This window comes from Acipenser ruthenus, chromosome 16 (genome assembly GCF_902713425.1).
Source record: "Acipenser ruthenus chromosome 16, fAciRut3.2 maternal haplotype, whole genome shotgun sequence".
NCBI lineage: Eukaryota > Metazoa > Chordata > Actinopteri > Acipenseriformes > Acipenseridae > Acipenser > Acipenser ruthenus.
Genome location: NC_081204.1, coordinates 18,382,327 through 18,401,467, shown reverse-complemented (window position 1 = coordinate 18,401,467; position 19,141 = coordinate 18,382,327). Strand labels below are relative to the sequence as shown.

The 19,141-nt window shown below is 43.8% G+C and overlaps 1 protein-coding gene across 4 annotated transcripts in view; it reads left to right on the top strand.

The window, feature by feature from the left end:
• The window catches only part of LOC117968546 (butyrophilin subfamily 2 member A2-like), a 51,148-nt gene that overhangs the window by 9,492 nt on the left and 22,515 nt on the right, over positions 1 to 19,141 (top strand). For 2 of the 4 annotated variants that reach the window (XM_058988970.1, XM_058988968.1), the window contains exons 2-7: positions 3,309 to 3,382; positions 3,757 to 4,101; positions 6,076 to 6,357; positions 7,831 to 7,938; positions 8,042 to 8,068; positions 9,019 to 9,045. In XM_058988970.1, coding sequence (XP_058844953.1) covers positions 3,313 to 3,382; positions 3,757 to 4,101; positions 6,076 to 6,357; positions 7,831 to 7,938; positions 8,042 to 8,068; positions 9,019 to 9,045 — 859 coding nt within the window. In that variant the 5' untranslated portion in view covers positions 3,309 to 3,312. Of the gene's footprint in view, positions 1 to 3,308; positions 3,383 to 3,753; positions 4,102 to 6,075; positions 6,358 to 7,830; positions 7,939 to 8,041; positions 8,069 to 9,018; positions 9,046 to 19,141 lie in introns of all 4 variants that reach the window. The other 2 variants (XM_058988969.1, XM_058988967.1) reach the window with 1 other exon arrangement.

The following is a 19,141-nucleotide window of genomic DNA, read 5'->3' as shown; positions in this document are numbered from 1 at the left end:
TAATTATATTAAGTTGTATTTATAGGGCTGTGTTTACAAATAAATCGTCTCTGATTCAATAGTATCTACATACGGAATTTAAGTGAATAGGTACTGTACTGACAAATACTTACTGTAATTTTTTTTTTAATTTCATAACTACATTCATACTTATAATTAAGACTAAACTGATAAAAACCACAATCACATGTATTTGAAAGACGTATGGAGTTTTTTTTTTTTTTTTCACTGATCACAATATACATGATTAACCATTTGCGGTCCTAAGTCGGACCCTGTCCAACATCATCAAAAAGACGCAAAAAAACGATCTCTAGTCGTTTTTTCTCAGGAAGAAGCTGAGAAAACCATTCAATGGCCGAGTGCACCAAAATGCACGAAATTTCACACAGATGTAGAGGACTATGGGATGTAGTGCCATGGGCAATATGGTGGCCTTAGGTCAAATGGTGTGGCAGCCATCTTAGATGTAATGATATTTTTGTGCAATTTTCAAAAGTCTTGTTCTCATGAACGGTAAACATTACAGCTGTGAAAAAATTTGTACATAGTGTGCTCATGTCCACGATTTGATTCTACTTAAGGAAAAGTGGATCGGTCACATGGTGTGGCAGCTATGTTGGATTTTGCGTAAAACACTTAAACAACAACTCCTTATGAGCCCTTTGGCTGATTGACGTGAATCTTGGGTATACGTTATCTTTGTACTGTCCTCTAAAAAATGTAGTCAGGAAAAGTTCCTACATCAACAAACATGGCTGCCATGAGCCAATCAATGCCAAATTATACCAAATGATGCAATTTTCTACCCTGAAATGACACATTCCCACCACTGGGGACAGCTTACCATGGCAATTGAGCAAAACAAATCTTAAAGGCAGACATCTTTTTGGTGGTGTCTGTCAAGAACCGTTTCACTAAGTCATGTAACTCAAAACACAGTAATTACACTGGAAAGGCTGGCGTTACAAAACTGTACACACTCTCACACACTCTAAGTATTACAAAAAATGACTGAGCTCGGGTAGTACAAGAATGTGTTAACTGATTTTTTTTTTTTTTAAACTCGACTGCACAGAAGGTACTGGGGGGGGGGGGGGGGCATCTAGTCGTTTTTTCTCAGGAAGAAGCTGAGAAACCCATTCAATGGCCGAGTGAGACCAATAGGAGCTGAGAGAAGTCGAAAAAAGGGCGTATCTCATGAATACTGATAGCCCCGACACCACATAGATGACACGGACATAAATAAACAGCTGCTTCCGCAACCAGCGCTCAATGAATATCACAGACATTTGCAGAGCTTTTTTTTTAGATGTTATAATAATAAAATAATGACTTGGATCGCATGATTGAGGAGTTTGATCAAGAGATGATTTATCGGTATGTACTAGTAAGAGTTTTTTGAAAAATATAGCGAACAAGGGGTGGGGTGGGGCTGGAGATGAAGTATTGAGTGTCCTTTTGATATGCAGTGCCTTTTAAGTAAACTTGTTTTACTGTGAAAAAATACTTTTAAACAGCGCGTCGAAAATAAACTGCGCATGTGAAAATAAACTGGACCTGACGCGCCTGAGACACGCTGAATAAATGGACCACAAAGGGTTTTTAAGGTGTGCTTTATATCTTGGCTACTACTGATGTGCAATACTATTTATGTGCAAACTATAATGAGTTTATCAAGTGTGCAATATGATGTTTTTGATTCAGCCGGATATAATGTTTGTTGGGCCAGATGGTTAACTATTGAGTGCTATAATATAACTTTGGATGTGATTTATTATGAAATAATTTGTTTGTATTTGAGCCAACTCTCGAGAAGGTCTATTACCTGCAGAGCACAATAACTGCTCCATTTCTACTGTCTCTCTGGGTTCTGTTCCAGCTTCTTCTCTCCTCTGCCATGTTTAATTCGTCGCGTAGGATTTGAGTGGTGTTACTCATGAATCGTGCACATGTTATGTGCTAGTAGTGCTTTGCTGACAATTACATATGGTGAATGGTGTATTTGCCAGGCACCCCTGATAGTCAATCGTTACACTATCACTTTCTATTGCTTTAAAAAAAATTGATCTAGAATTTAGAACAATGTTAGCCTCTTATATGCATTATTTTCAAGTCTATATGACTGCATACTATTTAGAATTTTGTGTGCATCCAAATAAAATTTAAATTCCCTACTAACCAATAATTCCAATATGTGGGCCAAAATTGACACAGTTAGCACAGTTGTGATGATAACACTTCATTTATAATAACCAATGCGCTTAAATTTCACGATAACTGCTTGGAAGCCGTAAAGTTGCTCGCAACTCTAGTTCTAACTGTGATACACAGGCAGGCTGCTGATAATCCGATCACTAGTTCTAACTGTGATACACAGACAGGCTGCTGCTACGCTGGTGACACTGAAGTGATTGTGATGAAATGTAAATGAGAGCCGGAACACGGACCACAGAACACAGAATACAGAATCCAGAACACAGAACACGCACCTCCACCTCTAACACCGACATCAGTCCAATCCTTACTAACTAACACCTGTGATCACCCTATTTATACACCGGTGACGCCCACATTCCCACATGTTTTTGCATGGATGATTTTAACTCACTCCCTGCCACCCAATATCCCCCCACCCCACACACACACGCACATAGCCATGCCTGGCAGGGCTTTTGCATTTCCACACTGCCACACAAGTTTACAATTGTAGAGAAATGCACTGAATCTAAAATACCCAGATCAGTAGTTTTGTAATAGCTGCTAAAGGCTCAATTAATGGAGAAGATACACACCTCTATAGCACCAATATCATGTATATAAATATTCACAATTAATTGGCAAGGCAGTTCTCATATAATATAACAGCAATCATATAGACCACATATCTAAAATGGTATTTTAGTAAACCACTTGGTTAAGGTCAGCAACACAAACAGTAACAGATGAATCATCAAACAAGATCTGCAGTTTACCAGCAAACATCTATCCCAGTGTAGCATCAACCCCCCTTTCTCTTTCCTTACTGATACCATAACATCAATCCCAGTGTAGCACCAACCCCCCTTTCTCTTTCCTTACTGAGGATACCATAACATCTATCCCAGTGTAGCACCAACCCCCCTTTCTCTTTCCTTGCTGAGGATACCATAACATCTATCCCAGTGTAGCACCAACCCCCCTTTCTCTTTCCTTGCTGAGGATACCATAACATCTATCCCAGTGTAGCACCAAATCCCTTTTCTCTTTCCTTACTGAGGATACCGTAAAGCAGTCACTGTCACTCAAACACTTGTGGTGTTTTCCAGGGAAATGAAGATGAGATTCCTGGGGAGGACCTGTCTCATTGTCTTGAGTTTGCTACCAGCTGTTTCTACACAAGGTGAGAGGGACTGTAGAAATGAAACTGATGAAGAGACACATCACTAATCCTAACCTGAAGATATTTCAGCAGGACAGATCCACTGAGATGCAAGATCACAAGTTCAGAGATGTCCTGTTTTTATAGGAAGGGGAATTGCAGTTCAATTTGCCTGTTCAGTCTCCTAGCTTACTAAGTGTACTGGGGCTTTGGTTGAGCTCTGGACCAGTGGGTCTAATGCACCAACGTTCATAGCTGGATGTTTAGTGTAGAAGTCCCAGGGTCACAGCTTATAGCTCATATCTCATAGCTTTGCGCTGCTGCTTCTTCTACTAGGGTACTGTTTGAGCAAATACTTGTTTGTTTCTAATTGCCAGTGTTTTGTTTTTCAGAAGGCAGCACTGTTGTTGGCTTTGATCAGCCAATCATTGCCTCTCCTGGAGAAGATGTCACCCTGCCCTGTCACATCACCCCCCGTCTTAGTGCTGTGGACATGGTAGTGAGGTGGTACAGAGAGAGCTTCATTAACCTAGTTCATTTATATGAAGATCGAAGGGATCGCACAGATGATCAGGACAGTGACTATCGGGGCCGCACTGCTCTCTCTAGATTGGAGCTGCAGGAAGGCATTCTCTCTCTGAACCTGAGAAACCTCCGTCCCTCTGATAGTGGGGTCTATTCCTGCTATGCCACTGATGGTGTCTGGGGTGGACAAGGAAAGACTGAACTGATAGTCAGAGGTCAGTGCTGAATTACAATGTGTTTAAATCTGAAATAACACCTCCATATCCTGCAGACCTGGCTGGTGTGTCTATCTATTACACCCTAGGGAATTATGCACAGAAAAAATTATGCAAAATTATGCAGTATCTGTACAAGTATATGCAAAGTAACAAAAGTATTAGGCTTGTAATGATAACGATAATAATCGAATTATTTATCAATTGGGACCCCACAATAACAAATCAATAATATTTTAATGAAATCGAATATTCCATGAAATTAAAAGTGTCTTGTATATATTAACTTACTGACAAGAACGTAATCTGTGTTGTTGCTTCTAAAAGCTATTGAGAATATGCATCTGTGAACAAATATAGGATGATGCTGCAGAGATCAAGAGTAGCCTGCTTTTAATAATTTATTTTATACATATTATTTTGTTTAAAATCAGTCCCAACTGCAGCCGTCTGTCTTGAGCGAGACTAATAATATTTAACATTACTGCGCTGTCACATGCCGCTGTTTCGGAAAGTTTGTTTTTGTTGTTTTTTGTTTCTGGTTAAATACCAGAACGCAACCTGCTTGTCAGGCACGTGGCTCTCTACAGCATGCTGTAGATTGATTAGGCCTGTACATCATGTATGAAAGAGAGATTCTACATGTCTTGGTTGCGATGTGGGCAGTAAGTCAGTTAATAATAAATCCACATACATGTGTGAAATATTCTACATATTCGAGTATGGAGACGCAAACCGAAAATGATCAGCCGGAGAATGTGTCGCTGTGGAAAGTTCATTTGCAGGGAAGGATAGGCTACCTCTAATGTACCCCTAATTCACTGAAGATAATGCAAACCTAAGTGGTTATGCAAAGTCATGTAAAGTTTTAATGACAGCAAAAAGTGAAATGCATCTCTGCAGCCGCAGCATACTGGCAGGGAACTGCTGCATTCACCAGAAGCTGGGCTACGTAATTCAGAAATTGTAACCTCAACAGCAAATTAAAAAAAAAATAAGAAAGAGAATTATTTCCATGTGAATAGGCCATTGTCCTTTGGACAGTGAGTTTTTTTTTTTATTTTACACTGAAAATTCATCAGGCAAAGTGACGGCAGGAATATGAAAAATGGAGAGTGCTATATTTAATTGCCAATGTATTTATCAAACGTGTCTTAAAACATTGAGATTTGTTTGAAATGAGTTTTTTTTATACCATGCTCTATAAAAAGAGGACTTATTGTTTCGTTAAACTGTTACCTTAAGGAATTTTTTAAATTATTTTTAAAGCATTTTAACTCTAATGATCGATAATCGTTGTTAGAATTTGCATGATAATCGATGTCAAAGTCAGGGTTTGATTTACAACACTGAAAAGCGTTAGGCAGTTGTATTGGGTTCTTCTCTCATACTGGATATCAAAATACTAGTAGAAAACAATGGATTTGTTTCTTAACACAAAGTCTTTCTAAATTCCAAGATTGTAATAAATTTCAGTTTGTCTTCCGAAAGAGAACGCCTCCAATCGAACAGGACAAGATTGCACAGCGAGGTGCTGTGCTCAGCATCAGCTGTATTTGTTACTGCATTGATGTATCTGAATTTCTGAAAGTGAATGTTTTCAAATTAGAGCTCTGGATCGCATCGGTGCCACCTTCACAGTGTGCAAAGCAAAGCAAAGAAAATCTATTGCTGATGTATTTGCAACGTGGGACCATTGTCATGGCATTTTCTGGCAAAATCGATCCATGTTCCCTTTATCCTCAGTGTGATCCAACATGTTTCCCTTTCCATCTCTGTTAATGGCAATATTATTTAATATTATGCACCTCTGCGTGGTGATACGTTTTATGCGTAAAATTACACGAGCGCGTAATTGCGTAATTTCCCGTTGTGTAATTGTGTGTAATCTGTCTCTATGGACTCTACACAAGGAGAGCAGACCTGGCTGGTGTGTCTGTCTGTGTGTGTCTCACTACCTCTATTCCCTGACAGCTCTGGGGACCCAGCCCTCAATCTCTATGGACTCTACACAAGGAGAGCAGACCCGGCTGGTGTGCAGATCAGAGGGGTGGAGCCCTGAACCTGAAGTCATCTGGAGAGACAGGGATGGAAACGATGTGACATCACTGTCCAACATAACACTGCTGAGAGTCAGTCAGGGGCTCTGCAGTGTCAGCAGCTACATCAAAATCAAACAGCAGTCCAACGTGTTCTCCTGTTTGGTTAGAAGTAAAACACCCAAACCAGACTGGGAATCCAAACTCCACATATCCAGTGAGTATCACATGTTTGTGGATTGAGCCTGACTGACACTGACCATAGATTACAGTCAACATGATGGGGCATCAACATCTGAATCAAACACATGAACTAGTGGACCAGTCAATATCTGAATCAAACACATGAACTAGTGGACCAGTCAATATCTGAATCAAACACATGAATTAGTGGACCAGTCAATATCTGAATCAAACACATGAACTAGTGGACCAGTCAATATCTGAATCAAACACATGAATTAGTGGACCAGTCAATATCTGAATCAAACACATGAACTAGTGGGCCAGTGTGGCAAAGTGACTGGGTGAGAACAGGTGCAGGAGTGTTGCACTGTGGTAATTAAACAGACAGAGCCTTGTAATCCAATTTGGAAAAGTGGGGTTTTTTTCATTCCAGGTCTGGTGACCAAAACAGTAACTCCCCCAGCAATACACAACAATGTGTACTGCACGGGGTAAACAATAACGGGATTGCAGTCCCAACTAATAAACACAGTATCTGACCCACAATAATACAGACATGGTCACCCGTCCTGGGTGCGTGCAGTAGTGCTCGTGGTGGGGTTTATATTTGTGACAATGGTGAAGTGCCGTTCCTTCTTAGTGCTGGCCCTCGGCGACAGCTCCGGAACTGTGCTAGCTGTCTGGTAATGTGCAAGACAAGACAATTACAAGACAAAACAAACAAAACACTCACGGTAATTTTCTGACTAGGAACGGGTCTCTCACTGTCCTTCTCAGTTTACTTACCCAAACCAAAGCGAAGGAACAGATTGCGATTCTCCGCCCCCGTTTATGCTGTCATACATGACCCCTTGGTAAACGAGTGCAACCACCTCTCCAATCTGCGGCTGCCACGTCTTTTCCCTTCCGGGTCAATGCGTTCTTGCAACGTAGTCTCGCCTTCATCCAGACTTGCCGACTTCCCGACCCTGGGAAAGAACTGTAAGGCCAGCCCGTCCAAAGAACTCTGTTCTCGCTGCTTAGCGCCCTCACAGGTCGGGAGGGAGATTTACAACCATGCATCATTGTATTTCTGTCACAGGCAGTCAATATCTGAATCAAACACATTTGGTTGTGGTGATCGGGGGGTGGAGGGGGGTGTATGGGCAGTCCGCCATTGTGACTCTCTGGGGTGTAGGAAGGGGTGTGTGGAATGAGGGGGTGTGGCTCAGTGTTGGGAGGGGTGTGTGGAATGCTCACTATGAGGGGGTGTGGCTCAGTTTTAGGAGGGGTGTGTGGAATGCTCACTATGAGGGGGTGTGGCTCAGTGTTGGGAAGGGTGTGTGGAATGCTCACTATGAGGGGGTGTGGCTCAGTTTTAGGAGGGGTGTGTGGAATGCTCACTATGAGGGGGTGTGGCTCAGTGTTGGGAGGGGTGTGTGGAATGCTCACTATGAGGGGTGTGGCTCAGTGTTGGGAGGGGTTTATGTGTTCCAGTGTGTTGAGCTGCTGTGTTGTTTTCCAGGTGATTTTTTCCCAGGAGTCTCTGGATGGATGGTGGCTTTCTTCTTGACTTTAGCTCTCAGTATGGGAGCCATTCCTCTGCTGGTGATCCAATGGAGAAGAATGGATGGTATGAACTTCATCATTATCATGAGGCATTTCATATAGCTCTGTGCATTTTAAACATGTCAAACAGGTTTACAATAATAGGGACTGTTCTGTTTTTCTTCTAGCCATGGAGAGACAGCTTGAGCCTATGGGTAAGTAAAGCACTTAATGAAGAGATGCTGAAAACCCATTCCAGGTTTCTGCTGCAGTATCTTAAACTACCACACCCATAAATAAACACATCCCTGGACCTGAAATCCAGCTGATTAGAAATCATTATAAATATATGTTCTGCAAGTTTAACAACACATGCATTATCTCTCTGTGTTAAAATGACTCTTCCTCTGGTTTTAAGGATCGTATTTGTGAATTGCTTAGAACCTCCTAGCAATGCCTCTCCTGCAGTCCACATTAACACATTGATAGCTGTCTTATTGATTGTATTCTTGGAGCTCTGTGCTGCTGATTCAGCACTGCTCATGTTGTTATTGTGTGTTGGTACATTGCAATTGTGATTTTATTGTTTCCAGGACCCTCTTGTAAATGAGACCTGGTTAAATAAATTAAATATCCTGGTTAAATAAATTAATCTATTCAAATTTATAGTTTAAAAAAAAAAAAGTTGGGGGGGGGGGGGGGTTGGACGTAAAGGCTTAGGAATATAAATATTTCCTTATGGAGGGATATTGAAAATTGTAACAATTTTAGTTTGTATGTTTCATATACTTCACAGATATCAGATTCATTTTCATATAAAAATCCTGTTAATTTAACTGTATACTGCAATTTAATCTGTACTGGAGCTGAAATAACCACACACTGTTCTGTCTGATTCATTTTAATCTGTGCTGGAGCTGAAATAACCACGCACTGTTCTGTCTGATTCATTTTAATCTGTACTGGAGCTGACATAACCACACACTATTCTGTCTAATTTCATTTTAATCTGTACTGGAGCTGAAATAACCACGCACTGTTCTGTCTGATTCATTTTAATCTGTACTGGAGCTGACATAACCACACACTATTCTGTCTAATTTCATTTTAATCTGTACTGGAGCTGAAATAACCACACACTGTTCTGTCTGATTCATTTTTTTAGCCGCTCAGCGCCTTCGTGAGGAACTTGGTAAGAACTGTTTTCATAACTCTATTTGTAGAATTACTGTAAATGTATGTGTCTATCTATCTATCTATCTATCTATCTCTCTCTCTATTGGTCTATCTATCTATCGGTCTATCTCTATCGTCTATCTACTCTTGCTGTCTGTCAGGAGTGTATGGGGGTGAAGCTGGAGGGAGCGATAGCGGTTTGTATGAGTGGAGATTTTTCTTTACATTTTCCCCCTTTTTTCTTATAATTTCTTCTAAAAAGTTTTGACTTTATTCTTGAGTTACTGGGTGTGTTTAACAAAAAGCTGAATTGTCAGCTGATTTAGTCAGTATGGTTCCGGGAAAGGGAGTCCCAAGAGGACACGATTCCTCCTTTTGATAAGCTAACTAGAAAATCATTGTCGATTCCATTGTTAGTGTGGAGAAATGTGTCACTGAGTTGGCAAAAGTTGTAGCAGGGAAGAATATAAAATTGGCTTCTCGCATGAACAAGGCAGTGGTTGTATTTTTAAGTAGTGAAGAGCTTGTGCATCGAGTTGTTCAGGAGGGGTTAGTCATTGAGGGGGTTTTGGTTTCGGTTTTGCCTCTCGCTGTTCCTGCGAGAAATTATAATTTCAAATGTACCGCCTTATTTAAAGAATGAGCTGTTGTTTAATGAGCTGAGCCGCCATGGCAAAATAATGTCAGAAATCACAATGAATCCGTTGGGATGTAAAGCACAAGATTTAGAACATGTAATTTCATTTAGCAACAGGTGTATATGTTGCTAAATAATCCAGATACCGAACTGAATATTGCTTTTAGGTTTCGTGTTGATGGCAGTGAGTATATATCGTTTTTGCATCTTCTGAACAAATGAAATGTTATGTGTGTGGGCGTGTAGGGCATATTGCAAAAAATTGTAAAAGATCTGATGCTGAAAATGATGTGGTTGAGAGTGATACGGAAGAAGGCGCAGCTGAGCAGGCCAGCTCAGAGGCAGGGGTTTCGGCGGAGAGTGTGAGGGTTGAGTCTGATACTGTGGGAACCACAGAGGCTGTGGCCTGAGGTTGCAGGTCAAGGGGGTATGGATAGAGAACAGGTATGTGGTGGAGAAGTCAGTGAGGGGACGAGCTCCAGGTTAGTGAACAGACAGGAATGGGAATGGTGATTGAAGGAGAGGGGGCTGGAGAAGTAGGAAGTAAGGAAGATGTAGCTTTTAAACTCCCTAAACGGAAACGAATAAGGAAAGTCCAACATAGTGATAGTCCTGCTAAATGCGGTATGAGTTTGGGTAATGCTGCGTGCGATGAGAGAGCAGTGATGGAGGTGGAAGGATCAGTCCCAAAGAAAGGTGTTGCACCTCAGGCTCTAGAGCATAATAGTGCAGACAGTGACAGTGAAGAGGGAGGAATTGACACACACTCTTTGTGTAGTTATGAGCTTTCAGCGAGCCAGCAGGCAAGAGGAGGTTATAACACTCAGAGTATCCAAAAGTTTTTAGAGTTTGTTAAAGATCGTAGAGGGATTAATGTGAGGGATCACTTTTCATGTTGTTTGTAGGATCCACTAATCAGGTGATGAGAGATGCGGCGGCGCTAGGACTTGAGAAAATAGTAAAAGATTGATTAAAGTACTGGATTAGTAAAGTTTGGGTTTCCCTTAAAAAAGTAACAATGATGAACTCAAATAAAATGTATTTCTTTTTCTGATTACTTTTTGTTTACTATTTGGGTAATTTCATGTTGTTCTCTATATAATATCGCCATGCAGAATATTAAGGTGGGCATTTTAAATGTAAATGGTGGGAGGGATACAATAAAGAGGCTATTTGCTTTGAGTATTTGGAACAGAAGAAAATTAACGTAGCTTACCTTCAGGAGACACATACAGATAAGGTTAATCAGGCAGATTGGTTTAATGAATGGAAAGGGGAGGTTGTTTTAAGCCATGGTACGAATTTTAGTGCAGGCATTGCTGTATTATTTGCTCCAGATTTTAAACCTGATTCTTTTACTGTAACTGAAGTGGTACAAGGAAGATTATTGCAAGTGAAGGATTGTGTGGGACTGTGGCAGAGCAGAGCTCTGCCCTTTAGAAATTGGCAGTTAAGGGGTTAAATTCCCCTACCTGCCTGGGTTTATTGTGTTCAGGTGGCTGGGGTTGATTAATTAATTAGAGTAATTAACGATGAATCAGCACCCAGCCACCTGACATAAAAGGAGGCCTCAGCTTCCTATGAGGAGGAGGGAGCTGAGGAAGCAAGTTGGTGTTGGTGTTGGTGTTGGTGTTGGTGTTGGTGTTTGCTGTTTTTGGTTTTTGTGGATTTTCTCATCCAGTGAAGGCATCGCCCAGCCTGGAAACCTTTATTTTGTAAGTTTTGTTTTGTGTTTATTTTGTGATTGAAATCTTTTTGTTTGGCCCTTGTGCCGATTTATTTTGTATTTTTGTTTATTAAAAAGCTTTATTTTGAATGTTTAAACTGTCTCTGAGTCTCAAACCTCTGTCATTCTTGTCACATTTGGTGAAGTGGGATAGCGCCACCTGGAGGCTCAGGGCAGTATTTTTTTTTTTTTTGGAGTTTTTGTGAGTTTTTGTTTGAAAAAAAAAAAAAAGAGAGAAATGGAGGAGGTGGATGACAACTGGGAGCTGTTTTTAAAAGGGCTCGCGGCAGAGTTGTGCCCCGGCTGTGGGGCATATGGGCACACAGTGGCCGTCTGCCCCACCCAGTATGAGGAGGAGGAGGAGCTGCCGCTGCAAACAGAGGGGAGAAGAAGGAGGCAGAGAGGAAGGAAGACATGGGAGGAAGAGGAGTGGTGCACCCAGTGCATGCAGTACGGGCACGAGGAGCATCACTGCCCAGAGCTGTTACAGGACACAGACCTGGAGTGGGAGGAGCCCGAACGTCCTGTGCCTGAGTGGGAGGAGTCCGAACGTCCTGCGCCTGAGTGGGAGGAGTCCGAACGTCCTGCGCCTGAGTGGGAGGAGCCCGAATGTCCTGCGCCTGAGTGGGAGGAGTCCGAACGTCCTGCACCTGAGTGGGAGGAGCCCGAATGTCCAGAGCCCAAGACGGGGGAGTCGGCTCGTCCAGAGCCCAAGAGGGGGGTCGGTGTGTCCAGAGCCCAAGAGGGGGAAGGCCGAACGTCCACAGTCCAGGTATCCATCAGCAGAGGGAGAGTTCCTGCCTGTTCCGCCTCCATCGCAATGGGAGGACTGTGTGTCGCTCCCACCTCCACCAGCAGAGGGAGAGTACCTGCTGGTTTTGCCTCTATCGCCGCCACCAGCAGAGGGAGCATGCCTGCTGGTTCCCCTGCAGCTGCCGTCCCGAGTGACAGAGGGGGTGGAGCTGCCATCCCGAGTGCCAGAGGGGGTGGAGCCAGTGACCCTAGAGCCAGAGGGGGTGGAGCCAGTGACCTGAGAGCCAGAAGGGGTGGAGCCACAGACCCGAGAGCCAGAAGGGGAGAAGGCTGAAGCCCCTCAGCAGCCCTTGCACATGCTGTTGAGAGGAGCTCAGGGGAGGCGCATCCGACTGCGACGGCAGGAGGTGCTAGCCCGACTTCAGAGGCCGCTAGAATGGCCACAGCCACCACCGCCAATGCCGGAGTGTCTGGAACTGCTGTTGCCAGAGTGGCCGCCGTCTCCGCCTGCTGTTCCAGAGGGTCTGTCTGCTGTTCCTGAGGGTCCGCCGTCTCCGCCTGCTGTTTGTGAGGGGTCGCCGTTCCTGCCTCGTCCAACAGAGGGAGACGAGCTGCTGTTCCCGCCTCCGCCACCAGAGGGAGACGAGCTGCTGTTCCCGCCTCCGCCACCAGAGGGAGTCGGACCGCCATTCCTGTCTCCACCACCAGAGGTGCCACCATCGCTGCTCCTGCTGGAGGGTCCAGGTTCCCGGCCAGCGTTCGCGTGTTGGGAAGGTCTGGGGCCCCCATTACTGAAGAAAGCTTGGGGAATCCGACATCAACCCCGCCCACCACCGCCCGCTGAAATAGCCAACCCGAGGGACATAAGGGGACTCTTGGGGGGAGGGTTGGGTTCAAAGGGGGGGAGGGAGTTTGGCCGATTGCGGCCTGTGTACTCTGTACATGGGGGGAGGTGTGTGGCAGAGCAGAGCTCTGCCCTTTAGAAATTGGCAGTTATGGGGTTAAATTCCCCTACCTGCCTGGGTTTATTGTGTTCAGGTGGCTGGGGTTGATTAATTAATTAGAGTAATTAACGATCAATCAGCACCCAGCCACCTGACATAAAAGGAGGTCTCAGCTTCCCATGAGGAGGAGGGAGCTGAGGAAGCAAATTGGTGTTGGTGTTTTTGGTTTTTGTGGATTTTCTCATCCAGTGAAGGCATCGTCCAGCCTGGAAACCTTTATTTTGTAAGTTTTGTTCTGTGTTTATTTTGTGATTGAAATCTTTTTGTTTGGCCCTTGTGCTGATTTATTTTGTATTTTGTTTATTAAAAAGCTTTATTTTGAACGTTTAAACTGTCTCTGAGTCTCAAACCTCTGTCATTCTTGTCACAGGGACACAGAACGTTTCTTTTTATTAACGTGTATGCTCCTAATGATGGGAGGGAAAGTTTTTTAAAATACTAAATGAATTGTTAGCCCAGTGTAAGCCTGAATAAGTGATTGTATTGGGTGGTGATTTTAATTGCACCTTGGATGCTAAATTTGACAGGAATAGCCTTGAGCCTCACCCTCAAGCAGTTAGGGAACTGGGTAAAGGTTTGGATTCTCATGAACTTGTAGACATGTGGAGACCAATTCATAATAATGTCAGACAATACACTTAGGCTAGAGGTAGTGCAGGGGGAATCTCTTTAGCCAGGTGCGACAGGGATGACGAGTGGTGACGTCAGACCAGAAGAAGGGACAACAAAAACAAAAGATACGGTGCAGTGGCGCGTGCGCCGTTTTATTTAAAGAGAACCAAAAATAAATAAAATATTTAAACAAAAAAACACTTGCTCACAGAGCAAAAATAAAACAAGTAAACAAAAATAAATCTTGAACACAAAATAAATAACAAAACCCAGGTCAGGCTGAGCAAATGCCTTCACTGTTCCTGGAGTTTTAAGTTTCGTTTTGTTTCTCTCCTCTCGTTCTCTCCTCTCGCTCCAAACACCCACCCAGAGCTGCAGGCTTTTTATATTCAGGTGACCATCTCCCAATTAGCAACAAAATTAATCACTTAATTAATTCGGGAGATGGCCACCTTCTGCACGAGTTTTTAAATACTGTGTGGATGGGGCTTCCCATCCACGCTACTAAATAATAAACAAACATTCGGCTACGCCGTCCTAAATACATAAATAATAAATCCTGCGGCGCTCGCCGTCATATAAAATACAATACCAAATTATAATAAAGAAATACAAAATAACACAGGGGCGGAGGGGTACCCCATTCTAAAAATAAATAAAACAATGTACAGGGCTGCTCGCCCTGTTACACCAGGTTAGATAAGTCGTATGTTTTTAAACATTCTTTAAATCTTTTCACTAAATGTGACATTTTACCTACGGGTTTCTCAGACCAAAGTATGGTCTTTTAGATATGGTTGTATCTAAAATAAATGTTCATTCTTCTTATTAGCATTTTAATAATAGATTGCTGCAGGATGCTCATTTTTCAAAATGTTTTAGTTTTTTGGGGAAAGATGGAGACAGAAAAAAATAGGTTTTACTTCATTGCAACAGTGGTGGGATGTGACAAATGTTCAAATTAAAATGCTGAGTCAACAATACACTATAAATGTTACAAAGAGCACTAGTGTAGAAATGAAAGATCTGGAGGAGGATATTACTGAGCTCCATAGAGCTCTGGAGTCCAAATACAGTAATATATTGTTTGAGGACTTGAGATTGAAAAAGAGGAGGCTTGCTGATCTGTTGGACATACAAGTACAGGGGGTGTTGGTACGGTTGCGATTTCAGAATATTGCCCAGATGGATGCACCTATAAAGTGTTTCTTTGCCTTTGAAAAGAAAAACGCTCAGGGCAAAATGATGCGGAGAGAAACGGGACAATTGTTGTCTGAGCCTCAGGAGATCCGGAGGTTGGCAGTGGATTTCTACTCAGAACTGTTCAGGGATGAGGCGGTGGATGTCTCGGAGAAGGTCCAGCGATTCCTCCAGGATCTGCCTCAGGTTCTGGAAGAGGATAAGGAGTCGCTTGGAAGAGAGTTGACATTGCAGGAGCTCACGGAGGCTCTGGATGGATTAAACACATGAGCTTCGTCTGAGCCGTCGTTGTGCAGTCATAAGTTTACTGCCAAAAAAGGGAGACTTGTGTAATATAAAGAATTGGCGTCCTGTAAGTCTCTTTTGTTCTGTCACACGGCTAGCTGAGTGGTGACGTCAGAACCAGGAAATGAATAACACACAGACAGATGAAATGAAATGATGAAGGCGTTTGCTTGTGCCGGTTTATTATTTATGGAAAAATAAAAGGTTTTAACAAACACAAAACACAGGACACGGCACTTACGCCAAAATAAATAGACAATGTGAAAGAACTCACCCACTTGGGTTCGTTGCCCCTTTAAAAATACGACCCAGGACACTCAAATGGATTTTTTCCCAGCGCGGTTGCGCTATTTTTTAATAAACACAAAAGTAAAACAAAGCACACAAAATAAACACCTAGCTCTTTCTGAGCACTAACTACACACACAGGAACCTAACTACCACAGGACGGCTAAGCCGTTTCCCTGTTCCACAAAACTTAACCACACAGGTTTACCCTATACCTTTTCCTCGGGACTGCCAGGAAGCAGAGCACTCCTTTCTGCCTCCTTCTCCTTAGCAGCCCTGAGCAGACTGCCTGCTCTCCTTTTAAACCCCGCACCTGGGCCTAATTTCCAATAGTGCCCAGGTGCGGATGATAATTCATAATAAAACAATTAAACAATTAAACAAAACAATAAGACAATTAACAAAACAATTAGAAAATCAAATGAAACAATAAAGCAACACAAATCAAAACGGTGCATTTCTATTGCAGGGAGGTTTTAACCCCCTCCCTGCTGTCTCTCACAACCCTCTATCTCACATATCCCCCCCCTTGTCTTTACAAGACACAGGCCACGAGACGACCACCTCCTCCCCTAAAACACAACCACCCACCCTCAAGTCCATAAATGTCCTTTCTTGCCCTCTTCCAAGGGCAGGCTTGAGGGTGGATCGGTCCACATCCCGGCTCAGCCAGGTAAGGACCGCGCACCGGCGACAAGGGGACCCAACGGTTCGACAGGGGCGACCGGAGCGTAGACCGTGGCACTGGAGGATGCAGCAGTGGGCAGAGATCTTCCCCTGGGAACCGGCGCAGTGATGTCCGATCACCCAGGGGAAGCGAAGCAGCGAACAGGGGGAGCGACAGCGACGTCTGGCAGCAGCCCAGCGACGTCTGGGTGCTCGGGGAGAGCGGAGCAGGGAACCAGGGGCAAAGCTGTGGCCAGTGCTGCAGACTCCTGGGCTCTAGGTCCAGCGCAGGAAGGTCCGGGAAGACCGGCCGGGTGTCCTGGAGCAAGGAGTGAGGGACTGGACGCAGCAGCGCCGGACTGGACCGTAGGGGTGGTGATCGGGGCTGTGGTGGAGATATGCGTTCCCCCTCCTCCCCGGGCTCCAGAAGCAGCGGCTCCTCCCCTCTGGGCTCTGGCAGCGGCAGCTCCTCCCCTCTGGGCTCTGGCAGCGGCGGCTCCTCCCCTCTGGGCTCTGGCAGCGGCAGCTCCTCCCCTCTGGGCTCTGGCAGCGGCAGCTCCTCCCCTCTGGGCTCTGGCAGCGGCAGCTCCTCCCCTCTGGGCTCTGGCAGCGGCAGCTCCTCCCCTCTGGGCTCTGGCAGCGGCAGCTCCTCCCCTCTGGGCTCTGGCAGCGGCGGCTCCTCCCCTCTGGGCTCTGGAGCCTGCGGAGCTACACTAGCCTGCTCCCATTCCAGGAGTAACCGCTCCAATTCGGTTGGCTCCCGCTCCTGTCTCTTCCGCGGTGCCAACCCCATCTCTCTCTCCCATCTCCTAAGTTGCTCTCCCTGAGCAACGGCATTCTTCGTGATCTGCTCAATCAGCTGTAGTAAATCCATTTTCTCTGAGTCTTAGGGGCGCCCACACTCTCTGCCACCATATGTGAAAGACACTCACCCACTCGGGTTCGTTGCCCCTTTAAAAATACGACCCAGGACACTCAAATGGATTTTTTCCCAGCGCGGTTGCGCTATTTTTTAATAAACACAAAAGTAAAACAAAGCACACAAAATAAACACCTAGCTCTTTCTGAGCACTAACTACACACGCAGGAACCTAACTACCACAGGACGGCTAAGCCGTTTCCCTGTTCCACAAAACTTAACCACACAGGTTTACCCTATACCTTTTCCTCGGGACTGCCAGGAAGCAGAGCACTCCTTTCTGCCTCCTTCTCCTTAGCAGCCCTGAGCAGACTGCCTGCTCCCTTTTAAACCCCGCACCTGGGCCTAATTTCCAATAGCGCCCAGGTGCGGATGATAATTCATAATAAAACAATTAAACAATTAAACAAAACAATAAGACAATTAACAAAACAATTAGAAAATCAAATGAAACAATAAAGCAACACAAATCAAAACGGTGCATTTCTATTGCAGGGAGGTTTTAACCCCCTCCCTGCTGTCTCTCACAACCCTCTATCTCACAACAAACAAAAAGGACTAACATTTAATCAAACGGTGGATGCACAGACAAACGAACACGGTGAGTTTTAAACAAGTATCAATTATTATTTTAGTTTATTTCCCTTAAATTTACCTCCTTCTCCACACCCGTTCTCCACTCACCGAACACACAACCCTGAGTGAGTCAAAGTGCATCTATATATACTGTTGTGCTGGGATTCAATTACTAATTAATTATTCACTTGAATCCCAGCACGTGAATTAATTCTGTGCAACCACGTGCTCACATACTATACTTCAAATGCACGTGAAGTGATAGTGCAATCCCGTGACTAAATATAATTATACAATTTAAATACTCGTGCTGCACACACCCATTTATATCCCGTGTACCAATGACTATACACCAACATTAACACACGCACGCAACATACAACACATAACACACAAAATACACACAGGGACGGGCACTTCGTCACATGTTCGGATTATAAAATACTGTCTAAAGTATTGACAATCCATCCTCTTAGGTACTGTTTTGAATACTGTTGTGCAGCCAGAACAAACTTTTTGTGTGTACAACAGATCAATCTGATATTTTTAGTCAGGATCTTTTAGACACCTCCAGCCTGTTTCAAAGCAGGTCTTATTTTGTTGGATCAAGAGAAAGCATTTGATAGAGTTGACCATAATTATTTGTATAATGTAGTTAAGGCATTTGGGTTTGGTCTGAAGTTTGTAGGACACATTAAGTTGCTTTATAATAACATTTATAGTGTATGAAACTTAATGGCAGTCTTAGTTTTCCTTTTCCAGTGTTGAGGGGCATTCGTCAGGGTTGTCCCTTATCTGGAATGCTATATTCTCTTTCAATTGAACCCCTCTTCATAGACTACACACTTTACTGAATGGTCTGGTTATTCCAAATGTGCTAATGGAGCTTGTAAAGGTGGTGACTTATGCAGATGACATTAAGTAATTATAAAGAATAGCCACGGTGTACAAGTTCTAGATGACTGTCAGAAATGGTTTGAAAGAGTGTCTTCTGCAAAAGTTAATTGGGCTAAAAGTAATGCTTTTTTAATGGGGGATTGGGTAGGTGTTAGGCCCCAGGATTTACCTGCAGGTTTGCAGTGGAATCAAAAAGTGTTGAAGTATTTGGGTGTTTTTTGGGAGGAGAAGGGGTGGCTAAAGAGAACTGGGATGGGATTATTGAGCAGGTATGAGGAAGGCTTCAAAATTGGCGCTGGTTTACAACGAAATTGTCCTTTAGGTGAAGGGTCTTAGTTATAAATAATCTGGTTGTCTCAATGTTATGGCATAAACTCAGATGTGTTGACCCCCCACAGTCCCTAGTTAAGGAGATTCAAAGGCTTTTGATAGATTTTTTCTGGGATGGTATTCACTGGGTTAACCCTTTGCGGTCCATTTATTCAGCTGGTATCAGGCGTGTCAGGTCCAATTTATTTTCACACGCGCAGTTTATTTTAGACGCGCTGT